The sequence below is a fragment of the Heloderma suspectum genome, chromosome 2 (assembly GCF_057233095.1).
Source record: "Heloderma suspectum isolate Gila_16-S chromosome 2, 16-S_ref, whole genome shotgun sequence".
Lineage (NCBI taxonomy): Eukaryota > Metazoa > Chordata > Lepidosauria > Squamata > Helodermatidae > Heloderma > Heloderma suspectum.
The window spans coordinates 200,749,892-200,775,470 of NC_139459.1; the positions used below are offsets into that span (position 1 = coordinate 200,749,892).

At 45.8% G+C, this 25,579-nt stretch overlaps 1 protein-coding gene across 3 annotated transcripts in view; it reads left to right on the forward strand.

The window, feature by feature from the left end:
- Position 1: 1 nt before the first annotated feature.
- ITGA7 (integrin subunit alpha 7) overlaps positions 2 to 25,579 on the forward strand; it is an 85,107-nt gene continuing 59,529 nt past the window's right edge. The window contains exons 1-3 of one of the 3 annotated variants that reach the window (XM_084837293.1): positions 2 to 204; positions 577 to 623; positions 3,922 to 4,002. Coding sequence is in view for 2 of the 3 variants with exons in the window: in XM_084837292.1 (XP_084693418.1) it covers positions 14,138 to 14,307 (170 nt within the window). In the remaining variant the exon portion in view is untranslated. Of the gene's footprint in view, positions 205 to 576; positions 624 to 3,921; positions 4,003 to 13,892; positions 14,308 to 25,579 lie in introns of those variants that run through there. The other 2 variants (XM_084837292.1, XM_084837290.1) reach the window with 2 other exon arrangements.

Sequence of the window (25,579 nt, forward strand, 5' to 3'; positions counted from 1 at the left end):
TGCTGGGAGCTGTAGGACTTTGTTTCTCTCCGAACATGCATAGGATTGCGCCCTAAACTGCATTCACCCCGTCACTTCCCTGTTCAGTGGGGGAACAAGGTGAACGTGTGAAGTACGTATTCGTGTGAAAGGCGGCTGTTCCCTCCCTCCCGCTGCGGTAATATAACGACTGCAGTTGAGTTCTCTCAGCATGGAGACGCAGTGGTACTTGCCTTTTGCCTATTGAATTTCTGCCTGTGACCTAGGGTTGCCAGAAAGCCAAAAGCATGGAGACGTAGTATAGGAGATTGCCGTCTGAAGGGCAAACCAACCTTGTTACATTGTACTAAATTGCAGGGAAGAAGGACCTATGTGTAGTCTGAAACGAGTTGGAACTTTTTTTTCATTTAAACATCCTTTCTGTCTACCCCTTTGCTTTTCACTTCATTTATTATATTTCTATACCGCCCCATAGCCGAAGCTCTCTGAGCAGTTAACAACAACAAAAACAAATGCTTTGGGGCATTCCTCATAGGGTTCCTTTGTTGGCTTTGTGACCTAGCGTGGCCATGAGTCCTTTTTTTTTTTTTTTTACAGAAGATGGTCTTCTATTTGCAGAGCTGCCAGATGACTAACCTCTGAAGGTGAGCTCTATTTGAAGAGCTGTCCAGTCCAATTCCAGTTTAAAGATAAAGAACCATGAGAACTGTTGTCCTTCAACAGCTAGCACCTGGACAGTAGATTGAACAGGCAGGCACATAGGTCAGCTGGTCACAGTCTTCCATGCTATGATGAGATGTACTGTATATTTATTTAAATTACAGTAATTATTTCTAAATTTGAATCAATACATATAAATTAGCACATGCAAATGTTGTGCAAATCACTGTCCTCTTTTGTGGTCTTGTTTGGTGATGCATTTCCTCTTCTGGGGAGATTCATAAGTGGCCACCCTACATGCACCTGGTAGGTGGTGGCACTAGTCTGAAATCAGCACAGTCAGTATCTCCTCACCACTCAGAAGCCAGTCTGCCACCCACTTCAAAGCTGCTACTCTAGTTCTCTCATTCCTTCTGGACTCTGAAGACTATTTCAGCAAAGTTAATAGCACGATGTAACACACAGAGCTTTGTGATTCACCTACTCATTCTATGAACCCCACACCTTAGGGCTCAGCCATGGGGTAACGTGTTATTTTTCCTGTTTTACTCTGACTTTTCCTGAGGATTATGTATTTTCATGCACACAAATGTAAATTTTTTTTGCACATGAAAATTCATGCATCTTTAAATAAAATTACTATAGCTTTCATAAGTCCAGAACCTAATTGTGTTGAACACAGGTATTTGCTAACCTTATGAAATCTTCTCTTGAGTCTGTGGCTGATCAGATGTTTGACTTCCATTACAAACTGCAAAAGTAAATAGCAAGAATTACACATTGAAATAGTGAGGCACCTGGGGATATTTACAAAGTTTTTACTGAGTATTTTTTATTGACAAAAGCTCTTTCTGTTGCCAAAAATTAGTATCCTTGTCAATACAACTGCATCTTAAGCACGCAAGTCTTATATTTCAAGTCTACTTTGCTTTTGATATTAATTTTTCATTATGCCTTATAAATTAAAATATAACTGGCCATTCATAGGGCACATCCATAGAGGCCTATTTTGCTGGATCTAGATTGAAGCTTACAAATGGAAATATGAGAAGCATCTGAAAGAAGCCTCTCCTCTGTTCCAGACCGCACTGCTTTTATATCTCCCATGCATATTAAGCCTGTACTTGGGTGGGGGGTGTAAGGGGGAAAGGACTTTTGTCCAACATTTCCTGTTCAGCTTAAATTGCAAAGAAAATTCACAACATTTATTTTACGTGCCATTTACCAATATTTTGCTGTATACCTCATGGTCAGTACATGGTGAATTGGAGAGATGATGAGTAAAGTGAATAATCAGTAAGAAGCTGGCCACCATTGCTAAGAGAACCAAGGAGTATTACAGAAATCAAGGCTTGTTGGCAGTGCCTAGTCACAGCATTACTGTAGAGAGCGGATGAATCAGCAAAATATGATATAGTACCTGATCTCACTGGATCGATTAATGTGTGAATCAGATCTGGAGCTGAATCAAGATTTTTAAAAAAATCTTTTTGAGCTGATCTTGGGCTGAAAGGAAGATGGTGCTTGTTAGGGCCAAGGTGTGGAGGGCAACAGGAAAAATAAAGAAGGCAGGATGGGCCAATGAATATGGTACATTGAGATGAGTGGCTTGCTATAGGTGTCATGTGAGAACCTTGGGAAAGTCACCTTTACTTCCATTCCATTGATTTCAACTGAATTTACTTCTATATACATTTCCAGAGCATATGGCTCACTTGATGTGTTCATCAAACAGCCTTCCCCAACCAGCCCTTCAGGTGTTTTTGACCAACTCCCATCAGCCTCAGCTAGCATGGCCAATGGTAAGAAATGCTGAAAGTCGTAGTCCAAACATTTGGAGAGCAGAAGTTTGGGGATGGCTGATCTAACTCCTCTGTATGCTCCTATGATCTTATCTTGCCTGATTCTTGGTCGCCATCGCTCCCACTGTTATCCTTACCCTCTTCTGCATCATCAACCCTCTCCTCAAGTTATTTTCCCACTACAATCAAATGCTCCTATCATCCCCATTAAGAAAAGCAAGAAATTATCTTGAACCATCCAGCCCCTCTAACTGGACAAACAAGTCCAAAACATCTGAAGGGCACCAAGTTGGGGAAGGTTGATGCATGGGATTGCAGCCATAGCCATGCATATTATCCGTCCAGTCTAACGATTTGTCTTTCACAGTAATCAACACTGGATGCTTCAGAAAATTATATCAGGGAGGCTAGAGGGCAAGGGGATTGATATTCATTCCCCAAAAATCTAACAGCTTGGAGTTTTCAGTCCGTGATGAACATAAGATGAAGACCACTGGCTGTTTTAGCTAATATCAGCCAACAACCCCCTTCTCAATTAATTGTTAGATCCTTTGATCACTGCAATCTCTAGGGAACAATGAGTTGCACAGGTTGATAATACGTTATTTATTTAGCACTTCACATTCTACTAAGTGCTGTGCAATGCATAACACTGATAGGTCTCTGCCAGAATGATTTAGAATCTAATAGAAATAACAGAAAAGGAAGAAGGGACAGGAAAGGGAAGAGGAAAGCAAGAAAATTCATATATATATATATATGCATGTATGTATGATCAGGTAGAATGGCCACTGACTAATGGAATCTGTTCTTGGAAGAAAGAGCCTGGTGGGAGTTCATCTGAACCAGGCTGATGAAGAGGTGCTGTATCTCCCTTTTTTTAGACAGCTACCAGATGAAATGTGGTCTAGGGTTGCTAAAACCAATAATAAAAATAAGGTGTGTTGCAAAGGTTTGCTGTTTGCTCTACCTCACTGATCTGAAATGTAGGATTCCCATTAAATTAGGAATAAGGAGGAATTGGGACTTCTTTCCTTGTTCGTGTCATGTGTAGAAAAATAGAGGACAGCACCCAATCAATCAAGATCGGAAGTAAGTAATAGATGCAAACAAGGGGGGGGGGCGGTGTTGGACGAAACCTGACATGCTTTGAAACACAATATTTAAGGCGCAATCCTATGTATATTTAGACAGAAAAAAGTCTTACATCTCCCAACGTGCTGGGAGTAAAGGGCTGGATGCACCTGATCTTGTCTGATCTCGGAAGCTAAACAGAGTCAGCCCTGGTTAGTACTTGGATGGGAGACTGCTTGGGAATCAGGCTTCCTGCACTCAGCAGGGGGCTGGGCTCGATGACCTTGTAGACCCCTTCCAACCATATGAATCTATGATTCTATGACCTTTTTTTCCATCTAACCATGCATAGGATTGCACCTTTATTTATTAAAGGATTTTTTTTGTCCTGCCTTTCCATTCACAGGCTCACTTTGTTTGCAAGACAATGAGATGCCCTAGCTGGTAGAAGGCAAGATCACAGAAGATGGAAGAGAAAACTGAGTTGGTAAGTTCTGCAGGAGACATTAGACAGATTAGATAGTGGGGTTTGTGAACTGCGGGAAGGGAAATCAAAACACTGTTGAAAGTGGAGCTGATTTTTTAGGGTCAGAACGAACCAAATGGGGACCTACGCCAACTCATTGATCCACCATCTCCCTATATGTTGACCTACATAACCAAGGCCACAGTATACTGCAAACAGAGTTCTTGAGCTAGTGAAAATATGCCTGTAGAATCAGGGTTGCAAATGATTCTGGTGTAATTTTCTTAAGACGCAGCAAGGCTTACCACCAAGTGGTGAGAGCTTGGTCTCTGAAGAAGGCGGAATCTCTCCAGTATTTGGATTCCCACTTGTCCACTGCTTGTACTTTTTCTGTATGTATCTCAAATGTCTGGAAGCTACTCTCTGGAACTGCTAAAGAAAACTCTTAAATGATTTGGCCCTTATTGGAATTACCATCATAGTTGTACTTCTTTGGGCAATTTCTTTGTTTTGCTTGGCCCCTTGCCTGCCTTTTCTTGCAAATAGAAACCAGCAGGCCCAGCTTCCTTTGCACCCACCTGTTCTACATGTCTTAGTAGTCCCACCTAGTGCCTCTTGAATGAGGCAAAGAATGACGGCATCCCCCAGGCTGCTTTGAAGTACAAAAAAGAAGATTTCATGGCTGGCTCTTGTCCTGGCTGTCAAACTCTCTCATCCTAATTTGTGGAAGATTGATCAAATAGTTTGGCTGCCTCTCAAAAACCAGTATCAACGGTGGTTGAGTGTTCTACATTTTGACAACTCCAAGAAAGGTCTTAGGCCTGGAGTTAACTGTATCTTCTAAACAAGGAATAATTTTCACTTGGCAGATTCTACTGCCAAACTGGTGCTGTCTCCCTGCCCCCACCTTAATTGTTAGAGAAAGCTACCCCCAGAATGTGACGGGGGAGAGAGAGAGGGAGAGAGCTCTTAAACCTAATTTGGAAGTTGGCACTTGTGTTCCAAGGAAAACCTCCCAAACTACCACTTACTATGTAACAAATTTTTTTAAAAGCTCTGTCCGTTCCAAAAGTGATGTACACATTTTCTCTCCCCTGGAAGTAGTAAGAATAACTAGCATTTATATAACGCCTTTGTTCTTTCCAAAAGGGCATTCAGAGCCAGCTAGAGAGCAATCCCCTTACTCACCCTGCAATGTATTACCCTCTGCTACCAAACATGGTAACTCTGTTGGGGCCCAAAGTATGTTTTTGTAAGATTACAAGATGGGAAGTTGAGTGTGTCGAGAAGAGTTTGGAGAATGATGTGAGAGTTAACATTTTGGACAGGAAAGCTAAGGTTGTGCTTGAAAATGTGTGAAAAAAGTCCTCCATGTGTTTCCCTTCCCACTTCAAAACCAGTTCAGCGGAACTAGCAGCCAGACTCACTTATATCCCTTGCCCCTGTATGTGTGGTCAAAATGTTACAAGTGAGTTGTTTCTTTTGTGATGTAGCCACTGGCATGTCCTCCCTCTCTATTGTTCAGAGACCTGGGCCCAATCTACATGGCTAATTTAGCGCAGAGCCACACAGCACACCAAGGTCGTTCGTGACAGATGATGCTGTCACCAATCCTCAGCAACCCCACAGCTTCCCCCTGGAAAAGGCGCATTTTTGGAAAGTCCTTTTGGTGTGTCTTTTTCCCTTAAACGTGGCTCCAGCGGGGTTCCACTGCAGTGTGCCCCATCCCCCAACATTAAATAATGGGCATGCCTATCTCTGTGACCAGGCTGTGACCTGACAGTGACCTGTCAAGGGGTGAGGCCACCCCTCCCCCCTTCCATTTTTTCCCCCATTTGTAGTAGGGCTACTTTCCCATTCACAATATCTAGCCTCTTTTTCCCACTTATAGTATCGCAATTGCTCTGTTTCAGGCATTCATAATAGCAGATTAGCAGTTTCCCCCATTCACAGTTTGTAGCCTGTATTTCCCATTCAGAATAGCACAGTATCTTTTAATCTTTCACAGTATCCCAGTGGCAGTTGAGAGGGTAGAGGTATGGGGGAAACTGCAGGAGCTTATTTCAATGTTTCCAGTAAACTTCCCTGAGCAGGGAACAAGCCTCTCTCATTTGCTGAGCAGCACCTACGGGGTTGATGATGTTCATTTCTACTTCACCTACCCAACACTGAAGTAAGGGGGTTTCAAGTGCTGTGTGACCCATGAAAATGGGTTTTTAGGTAGTGTATACTCCACTTTTCTTGCTCTGTGTGCCCCTGACAGACCAAAGCAATTTAATGAAAATCCCGATATAACCAGGAAGCACTTCTCATTCTATTTCCATGTAGATGGAGCCCTCTTTCTCAAGACTGTATGTCTACCTTTCATCTCTTGTACCTCCTGATTATATTTACTATTTTATCATTGTATTTAAGTGAAGAGCTTTTTAATAATTGGGGAGGAATTGTGTGCATCTGCACACAGATTGCTATGCATGCATGCCGCTGTAGGTCTTCGGGAAGTAGTTGTCTTCTTTGCAGGAGCTGGATCTCATGAAGGAACAGGAAGTGTAAGATCAAGCACTCCTTGTGATAGTGAACTCAGGTGGTGAGTGCCGACAGAAACCGAGCCAAAACAGGGCCTCTGAGAAAAAAGAGGGAGGAGGAATTCACATACTCAGGGGAGCCCTGAGGTTTGCAGAACCTCAGTTTGCAGAAGTACTTAAAAAAACAAAACAAAATAAAGCTGAGAGGGAAAACAAATCCCCAAACACTGAGGGATTGAGATGCTCCGTAGCCCAGTGTTGAGGGTCAGTTAGAAAAGAAAAATGAAAAATGTGTGTGTGGCAGTGGAATGGAGTGTCCTGGAGGAGGGGCTGGCCAGCTGGCTGGCTGGAACAATTCCAACAGTCGTGATGTAATAAACAGAGCAGCCAAAAGTGGGGTTGGGGAGGAGCAGATATACTGCTGCATCCCAAACTCTGCCACCTTGTGCTGGCCAGGTAAGAAGGGTGTGTCTTTGTTCTGCTTTGCAACTCCAACTCCCGGCTGGCTTCTCTGAGTCATCCAATGATCAGACCCCTGAAGGGATCTCTGGGGTTGGGGATCCGGTGGCCCCAAAGCTGCTGGTACCTTGCTCCCAAAATGCCCCACTTCGGGGCTTTCTGCCAGCTACCACCAGTGGAAGCCTTGATAGGAAGGGCAGTCTGGGGATTCTGCTCGTGTACTGTCCACCCCACTGCACGACTGACTCCCTGGCCAAGGTGCTTGAGGTGGTCTCTGATGTGCGTGTAACTTATTGGTGTTGGGGGACTTCAACATACATTCGGAGGCCATCCTCACAGGAGCACCTCGGGACTTCATGGAGACCATGGCCTCCTGGGAGCTGCACCATATTCTAACTGGGCCCACCCATGTAGCCGGTCATGCACTAGACCTTGTGTTTGTTTCTGGAGAAGTGGGGAGTGATCTAGAAGTCGGGGGTATACCCACCACCCCCTTGTTATGGTCAGATCACTATCTGGTGACGTTGGACTTCTCAGTTCCACAACCCCTCCGCAGGGGTAGAGGACCCATTAAAATGGTCCGCCCCAGGCGTCTTATGGATCCAAATGGATTCCTGAATGCACTTGGGGATTCTCTGGGTCATGCCAACGGCCACTTGGTCAAGACCCTGGTGGGTGGCTGGAATGCCGCAATCACTGGGGCATTAGATTGGGTGGCTCCGAAACGCCCTCTCCCCTTGAACAGGGCTCGGACTGCACCATGGTTCAATCCGCGGTCACGAGCTCTGAAACAGGAGGTGAGACGGCTAGAGCGCCGGTGGTGGATGTCTCACTCCAAAGACGATCAGACACGGGCTAGAGCTGTATCTTCAGCCTATCACGTGGTGGTGAAGGCAGCAAAAAAGGAATATTATGCTGCCTCTATCACGTCTGCAGAGTGCTGTCCCAGGAGGCTGTTCCAAGTGGTCCGGAGCCTGGTCGGTCCTGTGGCTCCGGAACCGCTGGAGCATTCTAAGGCCTCCTGTGAGGCCTTGGCAAGGCACTTTGCAGATAAAATTGATCAGATTAGGTGTGTTACTCTGCACGCTGTGGATACAGTTAGTGAGCACGAGGCGGCCTGTGGCAAACCGGTTTTGTGGGATCGGTTCCAGCTTCTTCCTCCTGATGAAGTGGACAAGGTACTTTCATCTGTACGGCCGACCACCTGCTTACTTGATCCTTGCCCATCTTGGCTCATTATGGGCTGCAGAGAGAGACTGGGTGAGGGGATCAGGGCGGTGGTGAACGCCTCCCTTGAGGAGGGAGTGATGCCATCAGCCCTCAAGGAGGCAGTGTTAAGACCGCTCTTAAAGAAGCCCTCCTTGGATCCTCAAGTTTTGAACAACTTTCGCCCAGTCTCAAATCTGCCATTTTGGGGCAAGGTGATTGAGCGGGTGGTGGCGGTGCAGTTGAAGGCACACTTGGAAGAAACTGATTATCTAGACCCATTTTAGTCGGGCTTCAGGCTTGGGCATGGGACAGAAATGGCCTTGGTCGCCTTGGTAGATGATATGAGGAGGGCTCTGGATAGGGGTGAATGCTCCTTCCTTGTTCTCCTCGACCTCTCAGCGGCTTTTGATACCGTTGACCACGGTATCCTCCTGGACCACCTGGAGGGGTTGGGCATTGGAGACACCGTATTGCGGTGGTTCCGGTCCTTCCTCTCTGGCAGGTACCAGAGGGTAGCTCTGGGAGAGGAGGTTTCGGACCCGTGGCCACTTACTTGTGGGGTGCCACAGGGTTCCATTCTCTCCCCGATGCTATTTAACATCTATGTGAAGCCGCTGGGGGCTATCATCAGGAGGTTTGGGGTGCACTGTCATCAATATGCGGATGACACGCAGCTCTACCTCTCATTCAAATCTTCACCAAGGTTGGCTGTAGAATCCCTGTCCAAATGTCTGGAGACAGTGAGTGGCTGGATGGGGAGGAATAAGCTGAAGCTGAACCCTGACAAGACCGAGGTACTTTTGGTGGGAGACAAGAGGAGGTTGGTGGATGTTGACCTGGTGTTGAATGGGGTACGGCTACCCTTGAAAGACCAGGTCCGCAGCCTGGGGGTCATTCTGGACTCCCAGCTGTCCGTGGAGGCTCAGGTGTCAGCTGTGAGCCGGACAGCGCTATATCAACTCCATCTGATACGGCGGCTGCACCCCTTCCTTCCCGACCATCTGCTCCCATCGGTAGTACATGCCCTGGTCTCCTCTCGTTTAGACTACTGTAATGCGCTGTATGTGGGGTTACCCTTGAAGACGGTTCGGAAACTGCAGCTGGTACGGAATGCGGCGGCTCGCCTGATTAAAGGCAAGATCACATCACTCCAGTGCTGAAGGAGTTGCACTGGTTACCAGTTGTTTTCCGGGCCAAATTCAAGGTGTTGGTTTTGACCTTTAAAACCCTATATGGTTCCAGCCCAGCCTATCTTAAGGAGCGCCTCCAGCAGCACCAGACAGGCCGCTTAACAAGATCAGCCTCGGATGGCCTTCTCTGTGTCCCATCAGCCAGGACAGCTAGACTGGTGGGGACGAGGGAGAGGGCCTTTTCTGTGGTGACCCCCACTCTGTGGAACTCCCTCCCTAGGGAACTCCGTCATGCCCCCTCTTTAATGAGCTTCCGTCGTGCATTAAAAACGTGGTGGTTCAGGCAGGCATTTGGGGTGTATTTTAGAAAATGTTTTTATTGTAGAATTTTATTGTTTTAAACTGTTTTATTGTATGTTGTACATCGCCCAGAGTGGCTGGGTGACCAGCCAGATGGGCGATTAATACATTTAATAATAATGATGATGATGATGATGATAATAATAATAGGAAGCTGCCTTGTACTAGGTCAGTCCATTGGCTTATCCAGCCCAGGTTTTTTGACACTGACTGGCAGCAGCTGTCCAGGGTTTCAGGTAGGAATTTTCCCATCCTAACCCAGAGATGCTGGGATTTGAACCTTATGCATGCAAACTAGGTGCTCTACCACTGAGCTACCAAACAGGGCACCAACCGGGCCTGCCAGTAGTACCTTTCCATGAGTGGAATGGGGCTGCTGGCTTGACAGAGTGCCAACAGAGACTGGTAGAGGGCTGGGCACCTCCACCCAATCTTAATCGCCTCCAGCAAGTGAGCTCCAAGGGTTGGGATTGCATGCAAAGGGCTTCTTCACAGAGCGTTTATCCTGCTATTGAGATTGGTTACTTACGGATGTTTGCGGGTCCTTTAGATGACATTGTCAACTTCCAGGGTGTCTCCTGCACTAAATGACCTTTATTCAATTTGTAAAAAGATCGGAGATAATGAGCTATCAAATTTGCAGTGTTTGAGTTCCACTTGAGTTCCCTCGTGAAAAGAGAAAACCCTGCAATAAGAGGAGCTAGACCACAGCGCCATCTAGCTTCTGTATAATGAAACATACAGAAGACTCAGATAAGGGGGAAAGGGAAGGGGGGAAAGGAAATGGAAGCAAAAAGCCCAGTTTTAAATGTGAGATTTTAGGCTGGTGTAGAGATGATCAAATTCTATTTGTCAGCTGCTACTCCCTGATGCGTTAATATCAGACAACACAGTTCATATTCTGTAGAAGCTGAGCCTGAGCTGGACCAGTGATAGTGGTCTTGGTTGGGCTCAATCCCAGACCATCTTGCTAGATACAACATTGCATTTGCCCAATAGCCCAGATTATCCCAGTGCTCTCAGGGGGATTAACCACTAAAGCAAATCAAGGAAGAGGTAAATTACTGACAGACATCATAAAATCACAGTACATTACGCTTTTATCTTGTCTTTCCTGCAGTAAGTTCAGAGTAGTGTACAGGGCTCCCCCACTATTTTATTTTCACAACAACCCTGTCAGGTAGACTAGGCTGAGAGGCTGGGCCAAGATCACCCAGTGAACTTCATGGCTGAATGGAGAGTTGAGTCTGGTTTCTCAGATCTAGCCCAACGCTCTGGCTAACCACAACACCATACTGACTCTCATGAATTCTTTATAACTGTTGGATGAAATTGCCACAATTCCAATTTAGGGTATTAACAGAGCAATCCTATGCATGTTAGTTGACTGAGTGAGTCTCACTCTGTTGAATAAAGCTTATTCCCTATTAAGTGTGTTTAGGATTCCAGCCTCAGTCTAATCATAACTGATACATGCCCAATGGAAAAGCTCACATCCAAGCTCACAACCTAGTGAAAGGCAGTCATCCCCCCCAAAGCTAGCGTTGTCAAATTCCCTTCCTCCCACCCACCCACTCAGCACAACCTCTGTGGCTTACAACTGCATGAGAAGAAGGCATTTGGCAAGGAGTGTTTCTCCTGGCATGGAGATGCAGTGATGGAAAATGTTTCACTTCCTGAATTTTTGCCCTGGCATGCAGCTGTTAAAGACAGAGGGGCCCTGCCAGGAAACGCTGGTAATCCCACTCACTGCAAAATTATGCAGCTCTTTGGTGATGGTGGCAGAGGCTGGGAGAGCGGGCAACATATCAAGTGCAGGTAAAATCCATCCTCCAGCTAAACCCTCTATTGACTCTAGAATGAGCCTCTGATGTGTAATGTACAAGGAGCCCAATCAGTCAGCCAAAGTGCCCTGAAGTCTGCCCACCCCTGATTTAGGGGACACTTTTGCACTGATTCCTCCTTCTACACTGGGCTGTCATGTTCCTATCATAGATATTCTGAAAAATGAACTGTTATGACATGTGCTTACTGAAGCGCCTGTCTGGGCATGGCATTAGAAGTTTGGAAAATGGCCAGCAGAATGGCTGCAGGGGAGATCTTGTGGCCGCCAAAGGCTCAACTGACAGGCAGTGCCATCAACTCTGGCTATAGCCCAGTTGTTTCCATAAGCCTCATTGCAGGTCCTAAGACAGTGCTGTTCTCCCGTGTTTCCTAACTTCAGATTCTGTTTATAATTACCCAGGCTGACCCATGATTCTCCCAGAGGGGCATTTGAAACATATTGCCAAGTGGGAAGGGCATGCGAGCTGGAATCTTTGCTTCTGAGCTGGCTGCCCGATATAGCATGGAGCATCTATTCAGGGGTCTGTGTATGAGCGCATGTGTGTGTGTAAAGTGGTGGGTTGCAGGAATAAAGAAACATACTCCCTGGGGTCTTCAGAAGGAATTGGGTCAGTTCCCAGATTCTGTTCAGAATAAAGCATCCAGTTCCCAGCGATGATTATGTCCTGCTTATGGCAGCGTAGATAAGCTATGGTAAACACTGGGAGTCAGGCAACTAGGAGAAACAGTTGTAGAAGAAGCAGACCACGGGAGTGGGTATAGACGGCCCCCCCCCCCAAAGAGACAGGTTCCCACCTTCTGGCCAATAAAGCTGCAAAATGGCTGGTGCAAAGGGCAGTCCTGCTAAAATCAGGACAGGAATCCTGAGGGGCTGAGGACTTCCAAGTTTCTGTGACGCTTGTGTTGTTCCTCCGCTGCCGTGGCCTGCAAATGATCTGAATTCCCAGGGACGTGGGGCCTCTGCCAACACTCCAATGTCTCTTAAAGCTTTCACGGCTGTTTAAAAATAGTCACCATGTACTGGAAAATGTGATGACCACTTTTTCTCCTGTATGGGGCTCATGGCTGGAGTTGAACTGACACTATTCTTGGTCTCTGTTTCCAAACATTTATAGGCATCCCTAGGATGACTTGATTCGAGCTAGAATCCACTAGGTCTGAGCCCCAGAGCCTCTCAGTGTCAGGGCTCAATCCAGAATGTATGAAGCAAGTTATTGATGTGTTTGCACTGAAATGTCCAACTTCAGGAAAATACTTCAATTTCTAGCACCAGGGTTTGGGGGGCATAGGCAATTGGGCACCTGGGATTTTTCAAGCCCTGGGTACTCCAGCTTCTGAAGTCCCTGCTAGCAATTTTTCAAGACCCTGCTAAGATCCTGAGATGTCAGAGATTGAACTTGGGATCTTTGTATACAAAGCATATGCTGATGCATGGTTCCCCCCACCCCACCCTTTTGGTGGCAACTCCATAACGAATGCTGTCATTATTTTGTTTGCCATCCGTACTCTGAATACTGATATTGCTGTGAGGTTTAATAAGAGAATCTACTGACTCAGTGGCCTATTTTTCAACTTCTCATTTAATAATTGAAGTAAAATAATGTTACTGGATACCCATAATTATGTAATTGCAATGGGCAGTGGCTAGTGTACTAAAGTGCATCTATCATGATTATACTTGCAATAAATACCCATTTTGCCCCATTGACACAGAAGGCTGGACTGTCTGTTTTTGTCAGGTTAGCATGCATTCCTAGGCATGTCTGGTCAGAATTCTGTCAATTGAATTCAGTGGGGCTTACCCTTAGGTAAGTAGCTATAGGATTGCAGTCTAAATCCCTTTCTTGAATTTCTGTTAAGCATCCTGAACTTCCCTAAGATGTGAGAAAGGTGTTAGTATGTTTTTTTTACCCAGAGAGTTGTTTGAAAGAGGGATTTGGTTTGTACACTCATTTGCCTTTTGCCTTTGGTAGCAGCATATGCAAGTTTTTGTATTTTTTTAAAAAAACTTGTTTGAGCAGAGATAGTAGTGGGATAAAATTAATGGAGGGGTTTATGCCATTGGAAGTGATGTCTCCCTCAGAAGTACTTTCACTTTTCAAAAACTATGATCTGTCTCTAGCACTTTCTTTTGAAGTATTAAGTACTGTTAAACTGTAAAAGACAGGATGTTAGAAGTGGCTCTTTGGTGTGATCTTGTGTTATTATTTGAGGAAAGAGTCGTTCTTTTTGACAAAAGTTTTACTCCCAACCCTTGGATTTGTGGCTTTGGGGGTTTTCGCACCTGCTTTTCTTTCTCTGGCTTTTCTCTCCATCATGTCCAGTAGTAGATGGTAGGAAGGGGGCGTGTTTGCTGTTTGAAAACCTCCTCCTAGCTGCAATACAGAATGGAAGAAAAAGAGAAGGAGGGAGGGAGGGAGGGAGAGAGGAGTAGGAAGAGATTGGAGGCAAGGTTGCCTGAGGATTTTTACAATCTCAAGCTGGCTAGGCAGTCAGTCAGTGGAGAGAGTGAGAGGGCGTGTGACAGAGCCAGGCAACGGTCTCGAAAGCCTCCCAAAGGGGGATGGCTGGGGAATAGTTGCAGCAGCAATCCCCAACTATTGTGCCTGCAGCTGCAAGCCACCAAGCATGGCTGGGGCACTCTACTTTTGTCTCCTCTGTCTCAGCCTCCACCTCCTGGGGAGCTCAGCCTTCAATCTAGATGTTACTGAGACCATTCTCAAGTATGGAGAGCACGGCAGCTTCTTTGGCTTCTCAGTGGCGTTGCACCAGCAGCTCAGACCTCAGCCTGTCAGCTGGTGAGTTCCATGCCTTGCATGACTGTGTGTATTTTAATTTCTCTCTGTCCGAAAGGTGATGCGTAAAGAATGTGAACTATGCTAGTGAACGATTCACAAATACACACACACACACACACACACGAGACTGATGAGGCAGTCAAGTCTCTTTCCTGCCTTTTAACTTAATGATAATGATCACAAATCTTTTCAGGAAGTCTTTTGAATTCAGCTGTCAGTTTTAAGGACTAACTGTCACACACTCTTACTTCCTTGGATGTTAAAATTAAAACATATGCCAGTTGTGTCTTCTCCTTTGGGAATAAAATATGTTAAATGTGTGATCTCTAGTAATTTCCTTTGCTGCTGCTGCTGCTGCTGCTGCTGCTGACAAGGTGTTCCTTCTGTGCCCAGTGCTTTGGCTGCAGTAGGGATTTGTGGAAGGTACTGATGGTAATAATAATTTGATTCCTCTGACCATGTAGTGGGTGTTTATTGTTTCTTAAAATTCCATTCTTATGATGCTTTTAGTACATTATTTGCAGGGTGGAAAGGTGGACACACAGAGGCCCTCATTGCATTCTTCACTGCCCAACCTTAAATATTTATAATGTTTCTGTAGAGGGGAAGGGCATCTTTGGTCTTCAGCATATGTTCCCAGAGTTTGTATCATTGTGTTGTTAACTATTGTCCTAATAGGCTATTTACCTTTTCCCTACAGCCTCCTCACACTCACTCCTAGGAATTTCACTAATATACCAGCTGGTATATTTTGAAATGTTTTCTTCCATGTATGTATGCTGTTTTCTGGAATGTACCCTGGGTTGTCTTCTTCTTCTGCATCCTGGCAGAGAATCGAAAGGTCTAATTCTGACCAGTTTCCAAAGATGAATGCAGACTCATTCAGTGATTATGCAGCTTAATCACTGCTGAATCCCCATTTTCCTGGGATGAATTCATAGCTAGCTACTCATTTGCAACAGGGCTAGGGATGGATTCTAATCTTACTTTCCCAGCAAGTAAATGTAGAATCACCTGCATATTATTATTATCCTAATTTTTTCCAGGATAAATCCCAAATCACTGCACAGTATTGAAGCTCATGGAGGTTTTTTTCCCTTGCTGTGCTTGCTGCCTTGGGTGTGAGAACCACATAATTTTGAACAGAAGGAAAGCTGGCCATGGGGCAAACAATCAGGAAAGAACAGCCAGTTCGTGGTCATTTTAACCTCTCATCATGGCGGTTTTGCAAATGCATTAGGAAAGCTTGGCTAGTAGCATCGCCAGGAGGCCTGTAGTCCCCAAAGGCTGGTGTGAGATTATCTGACTTTAATTGGGAGGAGTGGGGGGAATTCTGGTGACTCTCTTAAGTGTTTGATTTCTCTCATGCTTGGCTGCTATGGGGATGTTGTGATCTAGAAACTGTCTGACCTCTAACCCTGCCCTGAGAGTACCACACAGCATGAAGCTCCTAATTGCGGTGCACGCACTCCTAAACCCCCTACTCTTCAACAGGCAGCCTGTAGGCCACACCAGTCCTGCTGAGCCTCTTCAGTTTATCCTTTGCCTGTCTGCCTCTTCCACTCTCCTTCTGGTGAACACTGCACCTTTTTCTTTTGCTCCTCATGGCTGCTGGCACCCTGGGCCCAGTCACTTTGTTTTCATAGGATAATTGTGACAGGTGACGGCTCTAGGTTTTTGAAGGCCCTTGGACAAGGGCCCCATCTACATGAGCCATTTACTCCAGGGCTGCTGCAATTCGAGGTCCTTTGGGACACATGACGTAATCGCCACTTGGCAGCCTAACCATGGTTTTCAACAGGAAAATGCAGATTTCCAAAGACGTGTTTTGCTGCAATGTTTTTTTATTGTTGTGGGTTTCTGGTGGTTGCGAGCTGTCTGTCCCTTCCCCAAACTAACCTCCCATTTTCTGGTGGGCGTGTGGTAGGCATCTCTAGTGCTTATGTCACTCTATGACACCCCTTCATTCCTCCCCGTTCCTCTGGGAGTGTGCAGTTACAGAGGCATGGGGATGCGTGCTCATTTCTTCAACCACACTCTTGCACACCTTTGCAGCTTCGTATCTTCGCAATGACTGGTTTAGAGTCATTGATCAAGGGCTGCAGGGTCTTGGGGGAGGAGAAGGCCCAGGATCAACTTTGCTGCAGTCACCATTTTGGAATGATAGGTAAGCATGTACTCTCAAGGGCACATGCCTTGGTGAACCATCGCGAGAGACTAGGGCCGAAGAACTGCCAAATGAGGAACGGACAGACACAAAAGAACCCCTAAAATACAAAACAGCCACTTCACGTGTCTGCGCATCTGTGCATTTAAATATAATGGTAAAAAAAAAGGGCAGCGCAACTGCCACAGCTTACTTCACTTCAACAGCTATGTGTCAGCGCACAGCAGATTTTCCCGTCAGAGAAGTTCACAGTAAAACGCAACACAGCAGAAGCTAATTTGCAGCTGCAATGCTGCACAGTTACGACGGAGTGGAGGTTGAAAGCAGTGCCATGTAGATGGCCCCAAGATATCCTCAATGGGGCCCCTCCATCAGTGGGTCTATCTTCTCACCACCATTGTCACCAGCTGCTATTGCCCCTCATCCTCTTGCTCATCATTGTGTCAAGGGCTCCTTGGAGGTCTCTCTCTGTCTAAACCAGTAGCCAAGTCCAGACACAGACAAAGGAATTCCTTTCAAAGCTTTATTCTTCTTTTACAACTTAACAACTATACCGATTGCAACTAGATCTGAGCAGCACAGTACCTATGCCCTAAGTTGGAACAGTTGCTCCCCGTTTGAAAGGGAATTACTGGCAGACCCCTGAACTAGGACTAGGACTAAGACTAGGGAGAGTCCCTCCCCTTTTCCCTTGGATCCTCTGGGCGCAGCTGTTGTTTGCGCGCCAACCTGGCACTTCGCCTCCTTTCCGCGCCCTCCATCTGGCGCCGCTCTCTGCGTCGGCGTCGCGCATCCACCAAGTCTGCTATCTGCTTGGCCACTGCCTGGACTGCTAACTAAACTAGGAATGCTGGTAGGAGGAATGTTGGTCCTGGGAAAGAGGAGCGCGCTCCTCTCCCAGGAGTGACTGCTCTTCCTCAGAATCAGAACTACTGTGGGATTCTATGGGCTCAGTGTCCACCCTGACATATTGCTACCACTTGCTTGCTTGACAGGCAGAGATCCAGTGAGCAAGTAGGCAGAGGCATCTACAGCTCTTCCTTCTCACCACCATTGTAGTCTAGGCCAGGGTGAGAGAGGCAGGGGAACAAGCAGGTTGTAATGGTGAAGAGGAGAAGTAACTCCAAGGACACTTGTAGTGGGCCCCTGTTGGGGTGTTGGCCCTTGGCAGATGCCTGACCATGCCTACCCTTGATGCCAACCCTGCTTGTGATTGTACAGTATCATAAATATTTCAATTGGGACTGGAGCATCGGCAACCAATGCAAACAAGAATTACACAGGACAAGCAATGGCCCAGGATGGCAGGTCAGGGACTGGGCTGGCTAATCCCATAATCTGAGTAACATTATTTTAAGGCCAGCTTCCTCTGTAGACTCCCACAATTTTTTTCTGGAGTCGTTGGAAGCTATTCATGCATGACCTCTTTCCACGATATGATTCTGGGCTGAAGAGAAAGGAAATTTTTCTACTGCTATCTACTCGTAACTCTAAGATCCAGTGGTTGGGGAACTTAAGCCCTTGAAGACCTGGGTTCAAGTACCATCTCTTTCATGAATACATTCAATGGCCCTGAAGCCCAGTTCTCCATCTATAAAATGGGAATAATAGTGATCTCGTGTATGGGAATGGCTGAAACCATGAGCATTTTTTTTTAACCATATCTTGACTAATATTTGACAGGACTGCCAGAAGCCAGATAGAATTGCTTTGGAGGCCAGGTCTGGCCCATTGGTCATCCATCATTCCTGCCAAGAAGATCCCTAAGGAAGGCACAGGCCGTTTTTAGGGAAGTTATGAGCTCTTCCTTATTCTCTCTTCCATCAGTTTTTGTCAAAGTCAGTGAACCAACCCCCACTGCATCCCCTGTGCATGTGTATCTGTGTATCACAAGCCAGTTACACTTATTAATTGTGCTAGGAGTCAATGAGCAGCCTCCCATTCTTCACAACATGTTTTACTCATCAGAGTCCTTCCTTCCTTTAAGAACCTAAAGTAGCAAACTGTCCTGTTCCCAGTCTATTCTTTGTCTGTTCTCATGCCTTAGGGGAGCCTGAGTTGTTTCTCTTTGCCCTTGGTTGCTCTTGGGGACGTTCCAAATTATATGAGTTTTTTCCTTCAGCTTAGATATCCTCAAAATGACACAGGGCCAGGCTGTGCTCCCTTGCCCATTTTGACTTATTCTACTTGTAAGAAACTTCACTATTGACTATTCTGCTTTTGTGATAAATGCATGTTGAATACCAGTGCAACTAGCCACCCCTCCTCTGGTTTGCTCTGTGATGCTCACTTCTGGCTGAGAAATATGGCCATCCTATAGTCCCTTGAAGTGAGTGAGGATGGAAGTTGCTGCTCCACCTGTTCAGGCATGCTACAAACTCCTGAGCTGAATCTACATGGAGATGGTTTTTGAGGCGATTCCGTTTAAATACGGGTTTTTATGAAATCGGGTTTGCTCCTCCCGGGGCAAACTGCATCCAGTAATGCGGAGTATTCATAAAAGAAACCCTGCTTGCATGGGGCAACCGGCACCTGAAACCTCATTAGTTTTCGTGGGCAGAGTAGCTGAGAGGAGGCTTGTTCCCTGCCTCACCCCCTGCGCTCAGTGGAGGTTTTAAAATCAGTACAGCTCTGTGTACCTTCACACTTCCTCTGTTCTACAACTGCAGTTTCAAAGCATCAGGGCTGGTTGCCCTCCACTCTCCTGACCGCTCTGTTGCTCAAATGCGCAGTTTCAAAGTGTCAGGGCCGGCTCTTCTCCCTGCTCCAGCCACGAACAACAAGCAAAGGAATTCTCCCAACCCCCCTGCCTCTGTACTTGGCAAAGTGCAATTGAACAGTGAGTTACTTCTGGGTAGACCCGCTTAGCCCTCTGCTCTCCCCCTGCCCCCTGCAATGTTCCCCTCTGCCAATCAGCGTGGCTTCCACCAGCCTGTGCCGAAGCCAGCTGAGGTCATATGGACTCCTAAACTGCACTGAAGCCGCTGTGACGGGAAAATCTGTCACAAAATGAGTAGCGGGGGTGGGGGAGGATTTAGAGGAAGAAATGCTGCGCTAGCTACAGGAGGGGCATCTGTCATCTGACAAAATTGTCTTGGGGGAGAGTAGAACCGGAGTAAAAGCCCTGTGTAGATTGGACCTTGGTGTTGGCCACCCATGCCCTCACATATGAATGAAGATGCTCCTTATTTCATGACACTGCAGGCTATTTCCCATAATCCATTCCCCTTATAAATGGGAAACTATGGCTTTCTCCTTGGCCGTATAGACGCTTGCAGTCACAACTAGTGTGAACTAGGTTCTTTGCAGATATTCTGGCCGCTGGTGTTGCTTGAAAAATTGCTTTTGCTGTCTCAAAAACGTCTGCCAGCCATCTTCTTTTGCAACCCAGTTCACATCAATATGTGATGACTACACTGCAGTTGCTTGTGTTTAGAGCAGCTTTCCCCAATGTGTCGCCCTCCAGATGTGTTGAACTACAACTCCCATCATCCTCAGCCAGGATGGGCAGAGGTGTAGTCCAACACATCTGGGGGGCACCTGGTTGAGGAAGGCCTAAGGCAGTTTCAATTTGACTGGTGTAGACCAGCTCCATAACTCCATAATAACATCTCCTGGTTTTGTTTTGTTTTAATTTTGATCCACTGACCCTTTAAGGCTGCTTCAGACTTTACAATTTCCCCACAAAGAAACTTCTTTGGTGCTGGAAAATGTGTGAAATCTGTGGAAAGAACGTTACATATAATGGTTGCATGCATGCCTACGTCATTAGATGTTTGTGCAGTTGCATTCATTGAAGAGCCACAATCAGCTGCAATTCTTCAGGAAAAAGATGCATGTTCATAGGTCATATTTGACAATCTAAACACACCTTCTATGTGTTTTTCCTTCATCATAATGTTTTCTGTGTGGGAAATTCCTGGGGGTAAGATCACTTTTATTTCCTGCTCAGACTTTCCTGCCAAAGGCACTGTCATACTAAAAGGGGCTGTATAGAATTAATGGATGCAATGATGAATATTTATAGCACAACTCCTCGAGCCACTGACTGCACATAGAATCACTAATGGGACATTTGAGCAATGACACCCAAGTCCACAGCCCCTTTTCCATCCCTTCCTACCTCCTTTCTCCACCCCACCTACTACACACATATGCTGCAATCTGGCCTTCACCGTCTGTCTCCCAAGGGGTGAAATGTATCCTCCATCTAGTAACCTGGGAAGCTTCTTCCTTCCCTTCATTGCTGCAGTCCCTTCACAGAGGACTTTTTCTCCCCCTCTCTCCCTCCCTTCCTCTCTCTCTGTCTCTCTCACACACACACACAAACACACACACACACACACACTCCTCAATTATTCAAAGGCAGCTGAAATCAATAGTTCGGCTGGAAATGAGAAATCAGACTAGCCCATAATAAGGTCAATGGGTATGCAATAAATACATAGGCAAACAAACAAAACCCTTGTGCATATTTTAAAAATGACCTTAAAAATAGTTCTACTGCATATTTTTTATGCGAAGTGCCACAGTGAGCAGTGCGGGGGGTGTGTGTGTGACACACGTGGCACTGTTGACGTAACAGTTTATTATTATTTACTGTTACGTATATTGGGAGTGTGCAATCATTCAGCCTATGCCACACTCCCCTCCATCCTGCCCAGCCATGTGGAAGTGGATAAAACTCTCCATCTCACCTAATTTATACAACTAGTGAAATTAAAATGGAGTAAATGTGCACATATAACCCACACTTTATTCCTTCCTTCCTTCATTTATTCCTTCATTCTACTGAATATAGAATTTAATATAATAAAACCCAGTTTACACAACACATGATAAATACAACTAAATACACATACAGTACAATGTAAACCTAATAAACAGTTAATATCTTTCAGCAAGAGCAATAAAACAGCGGTGTTCTAGTCAGTTACAAGCCTGTGTAAATAAATATGTTTTTCAAAGGCCTTTGAAGTTTGCCACAGTTTCTGCCTCTCAGACTGCATGTAGGAAAGTGTTCCACATTTGAGCTCCTAGATGAAAGGGATAAAGAATGGCTGATATTTCTGTCCAGAAGTATGTGTCCATAAGACCATTCACAGGTATTTAGTCTGGGGTAGACCCACTTGTGACAAATACTACAGCAAACGCTCTGGAAACTACAAACCTCTCCTGCCCTTAGTAACTCCAGACATAGCTGTTCCAGTGCACCTCATCTTACTTTCCTAACTGAGCATGCACTCTGTGTGATGGCTAAGTTATTAACGGGTAGGAGTTCTAGGCATGTCCAGCTCCAGGAATCTAGGTGTCCAAAATGAGCTTTACTTTTTTTACCCTCCTCACCTGGGCAGCTTCCATTTCTTTTTCAGATCCTTGTCATTATTATCTATAGGTTCTGGAGAACTTTGCAGTGTAAAGAGTACTTGTGAGTCTTATTTTATTAATTTATTCTTCCTGATAATGCTTCTGCAGTGAAGTAAGTTAGGCTCAAGCTGAGAGATGCTGACATGCCCATAGCTGAGTTTGTCTCTCCCGTTCCAGCACTCTTATTTACTACATACCACTCTACATACATGTGGCTATGTGCACACTACTGCACTTAGGGCCAAAACAGATGTGATGCCAGACATCCATGATCAAATCTCCCAAGATTTAAAAAAAAACCCTTAAAAATAGCTGTAATAGGGCCTGAATTGAACATGTGAAGTTAATCAATATGCAGGCGACGCAATGCGTGTAATTCAGCACTCCCAACAAAACAAATTGCCACCAGTAGCACATCCAGTTTATAATATAAATTTAAAATACACACATACACACACACATATGTAAAGCCAATCTGGCTCTGGCTCAGTTTATAAGTGGTATTGCAGCATACTCTTATTTGTAACTGAATATGGTATTTTATACTGAAACATTTTACATTTTAAAATCTGTGTGTGTGTGTGTGTATGTATGTATGTATATATATATATATATATATATATATATATATATATATAACATGTATTTTTGTTTGGCGTGCATATGAAGTTATCTTATACTGAGTCGGAGCATTGGCCCTTCTAGTTCAGTTTTAATTGCATACACTGACAGACAATCAGCATCTCTCCAGGGTTTCAGACAGAGGTCTTTCCTAGTCCTACCTGGAGATGCCCAAGACTGAACCTGGGACTTTCTGTATGCAAAATATGTGCTCTGCCATTGAGTCAAGACTCCTGCCTAACCACTGGGATCAAGTCAGTGGTGCTGGAGAAAGGGATTTTAACCCCCTCCTTTCCTGCTCTCCGTTCTGCTTTACAGTTGCAATTGTTGCAAACAGTCCCGATTGCCCTGTTACTTTCTGCTGTTGAAGGAGCCCTTGGGCTAGCTGGACAAACCTGGAGAAACCAGCATCCTGGGGAAAACGTCATAGCTGCTTAGTGAAAATGCCCTGGTAGGGTGGCCAGGTGTCCTACTTTTACAGTCCTCTATTTTGGAGATATGACAGAGGGCAGGCCTCTGTTTGAAGGTGTCCTCTGTTTGATGGGCTGCCCAGTCCAAGTCTGATTTAAAGATAAAGAGTCATAAGGAGGGAGAGCAGCAGGAGGAGGCCCTGATGTTGCTCATCAACACTTAATACCTGGATAGCAGGCTGAGCAGGTACACAGGACACCTCGGCAGTCTTCTCCACTACTGTGAATTGTCTTGTATTTCTATCTAAATAATATTTATTCTTTCTAAATGTGCACCTAAACACATATATTTGCATATGCAAATGCTATGCAAATTGGTGGCCTCTTTTCTCTTCTTTTCTGAAGATGCATTTCCTCTTTTTGGCGAAGTGTAAGTGGCCACCCTACCTGGATGTGTGGCTACAGCTATGCATTTGCAAAGGGGAGATGGTTTCACTATCCGCTGAAGGGGTCTGTGATGCCACTGCTTTTGGGACAAGTGCAAGCAACACTCGGCAGACCACTGAGAGCAGAAATGGGAACGTGGGCTCGATTTGGCCTCTGGGTCTCTTTCTCGTCTTCTTAGGCCAAAGGAACACCTGCTGGCCAGCAACTGAATCAGAGGAGGCACCCTGCGTTCCCAGTGTCCACAGTCCTGCTCGTTATGACTCAGAGGCTGAGCAGGCAGCTAGGGAAGGAATGTACTACAAGGGCACCTTGGTATCCCCGCTGTATGTGTAAGCCTTTTGTTAGTCAGGGTCAGGCAAGCGCGCCCACAGAGATTCCAGGATGGTGTTTGCTGGCTTCCTGGCAAGACTGCCTTGGACTCCGACTCTGGCAGTGGTAGCATTGTCCCGTCTCCAGATCATGCCCACAGCTGTGAACCTCCTCCATACAATGCCAGTTTAATGCGAACTCCTGGCAGGCAACCTGTGAAAGAAGCCTTGGCACCCTGTTTCATCATCAGTCCAGTAAGCAGCCTGCCTGAGAGCCAAAACAGACATTGCTTTAAATGTGTGACTAGCAGCTATGTCTTTTTCTCTCTCCATTTTTACTGTAGAGGAGGCACAGGCCCCGCAGTCCATGTCTTAAAAGCCCCACACACACCTTACTGGCCATGCTAGGGTCCAGATCCAGAATAAGGTCCCTACACCTACCGCAGAGTAAAAAAAAGAGGGGAGGGAAGACATAGCTGCTAGACACACATTTAAATTAATGTCTGTTTTGGCCTTTCGAGGTGAGCTGCAGATGAGGAGGTCAAAACCGGTCTCTTTTTCCTCATGCTCATCTTCATGGGCAGATTAAGCAAGGGTTTGTTCCCGTGACTTTGGTGCCTTTTCTGGCTTCCTGCGTTGCAACTAGACGTTCTTCTACCCTCCAAGCTGTGGCTGCTCACCAGCCCGTCATCTCTTACTTGAGGTTGGAACAATTAGTCCTCTTTCGATATTGGCCTGTGACTTTGGGTCATACCCTCCTTGCAAGAATGCCATCTGTTACTTGAGAGCTCAGCTCAGTTGCCTAGAGTCAAGAGGGCTCCCTTGTGCTCCACTGAGCGAGAGCGCATGCAGCGTGCGTGTGTGTATATATAAGGAAGCGTCGGTCGCATTATTTTTCTCCATTGTAAATCCCCACCAAATGTTCTTTACATTCCTTGTCCCTGAGGGGATTTGCAGAGCCTTTCTGTGCAACTGACCAAAGGCAATTCAGCAAGCAAGCAAGACAGCAAGACAGGACATTTATTTACTTACTTAGTGTAAGTAAATAAATGTCCTTAGTCTTTGGGCATCTCTACACCAGCCTAAATTCCTGCATTTAAAATGGGGCTTTCTGCTTCCGTTTTAAATGCAGGATCACCACTGACTCCCTTTACATGTGCTTCCTCCCCTCTCTTCCTTCTCCCCGTATCTGAGTCTTCCGTTGATCTCACGCCTCTTCTTGCCCCTTTAAGTCTTTTCATGGAGGAAACTGAAGCGGAACACGGGGGGGTTGGGATTTGATCGTTCATTATCTGTGATCTATTTAAAAATGGAACAAAGGGCATTTAGTGCAGGAGGGTCATGATGTCATGTAAAGAGCCTGCAAACTTCCTTGAAGGAGCAATCTGAATCGCAGGATAGAAGCCTGGTGTGAAGGAGCCCGTTCTCCGTAAAGGGCACTGATGAGCCTGAAAGGTTTGGAGAGGGTTCCATCTGTCACCTCTTATACCAGGCTCTGTGCTCTTGTTTAGTGTTCAGCTGTTCAGGAGAGTGGACGTTTCCCCACATGGCTGGGCTTCGGTTTCACTGGGAGTTTTCATTTGATTCTCTGGGCTTCCGCAGCCTGTTGATTACCCAAGTGGCTAGAACGCTCTCCTGATTTCATCTGACTATTACTTACCGTGCAGAAAATATGTGAGTGTGGTTTATCTGCTGCATACTTAATAGAGTGATATCTACAGGCCTCTGACCAGAGTTTGATTTGAGCTCGGCCTTAGTCCTAGCGCCTGCTAAGTAACAGTGAAGAAGGGAAAACAGCAACGCTGGCTCCATCCAGTCAGTGAAGCAGCAGGGTTGCGTGGCACCTTAAAAGATTAGCAAATGTATTCTGGCACAAGCTTTTGTGGATTATAGCCCACCCGAGCAGATGCATGGAATATTATAGAGAGTTCTGGGTTTTTTATATAGTATAT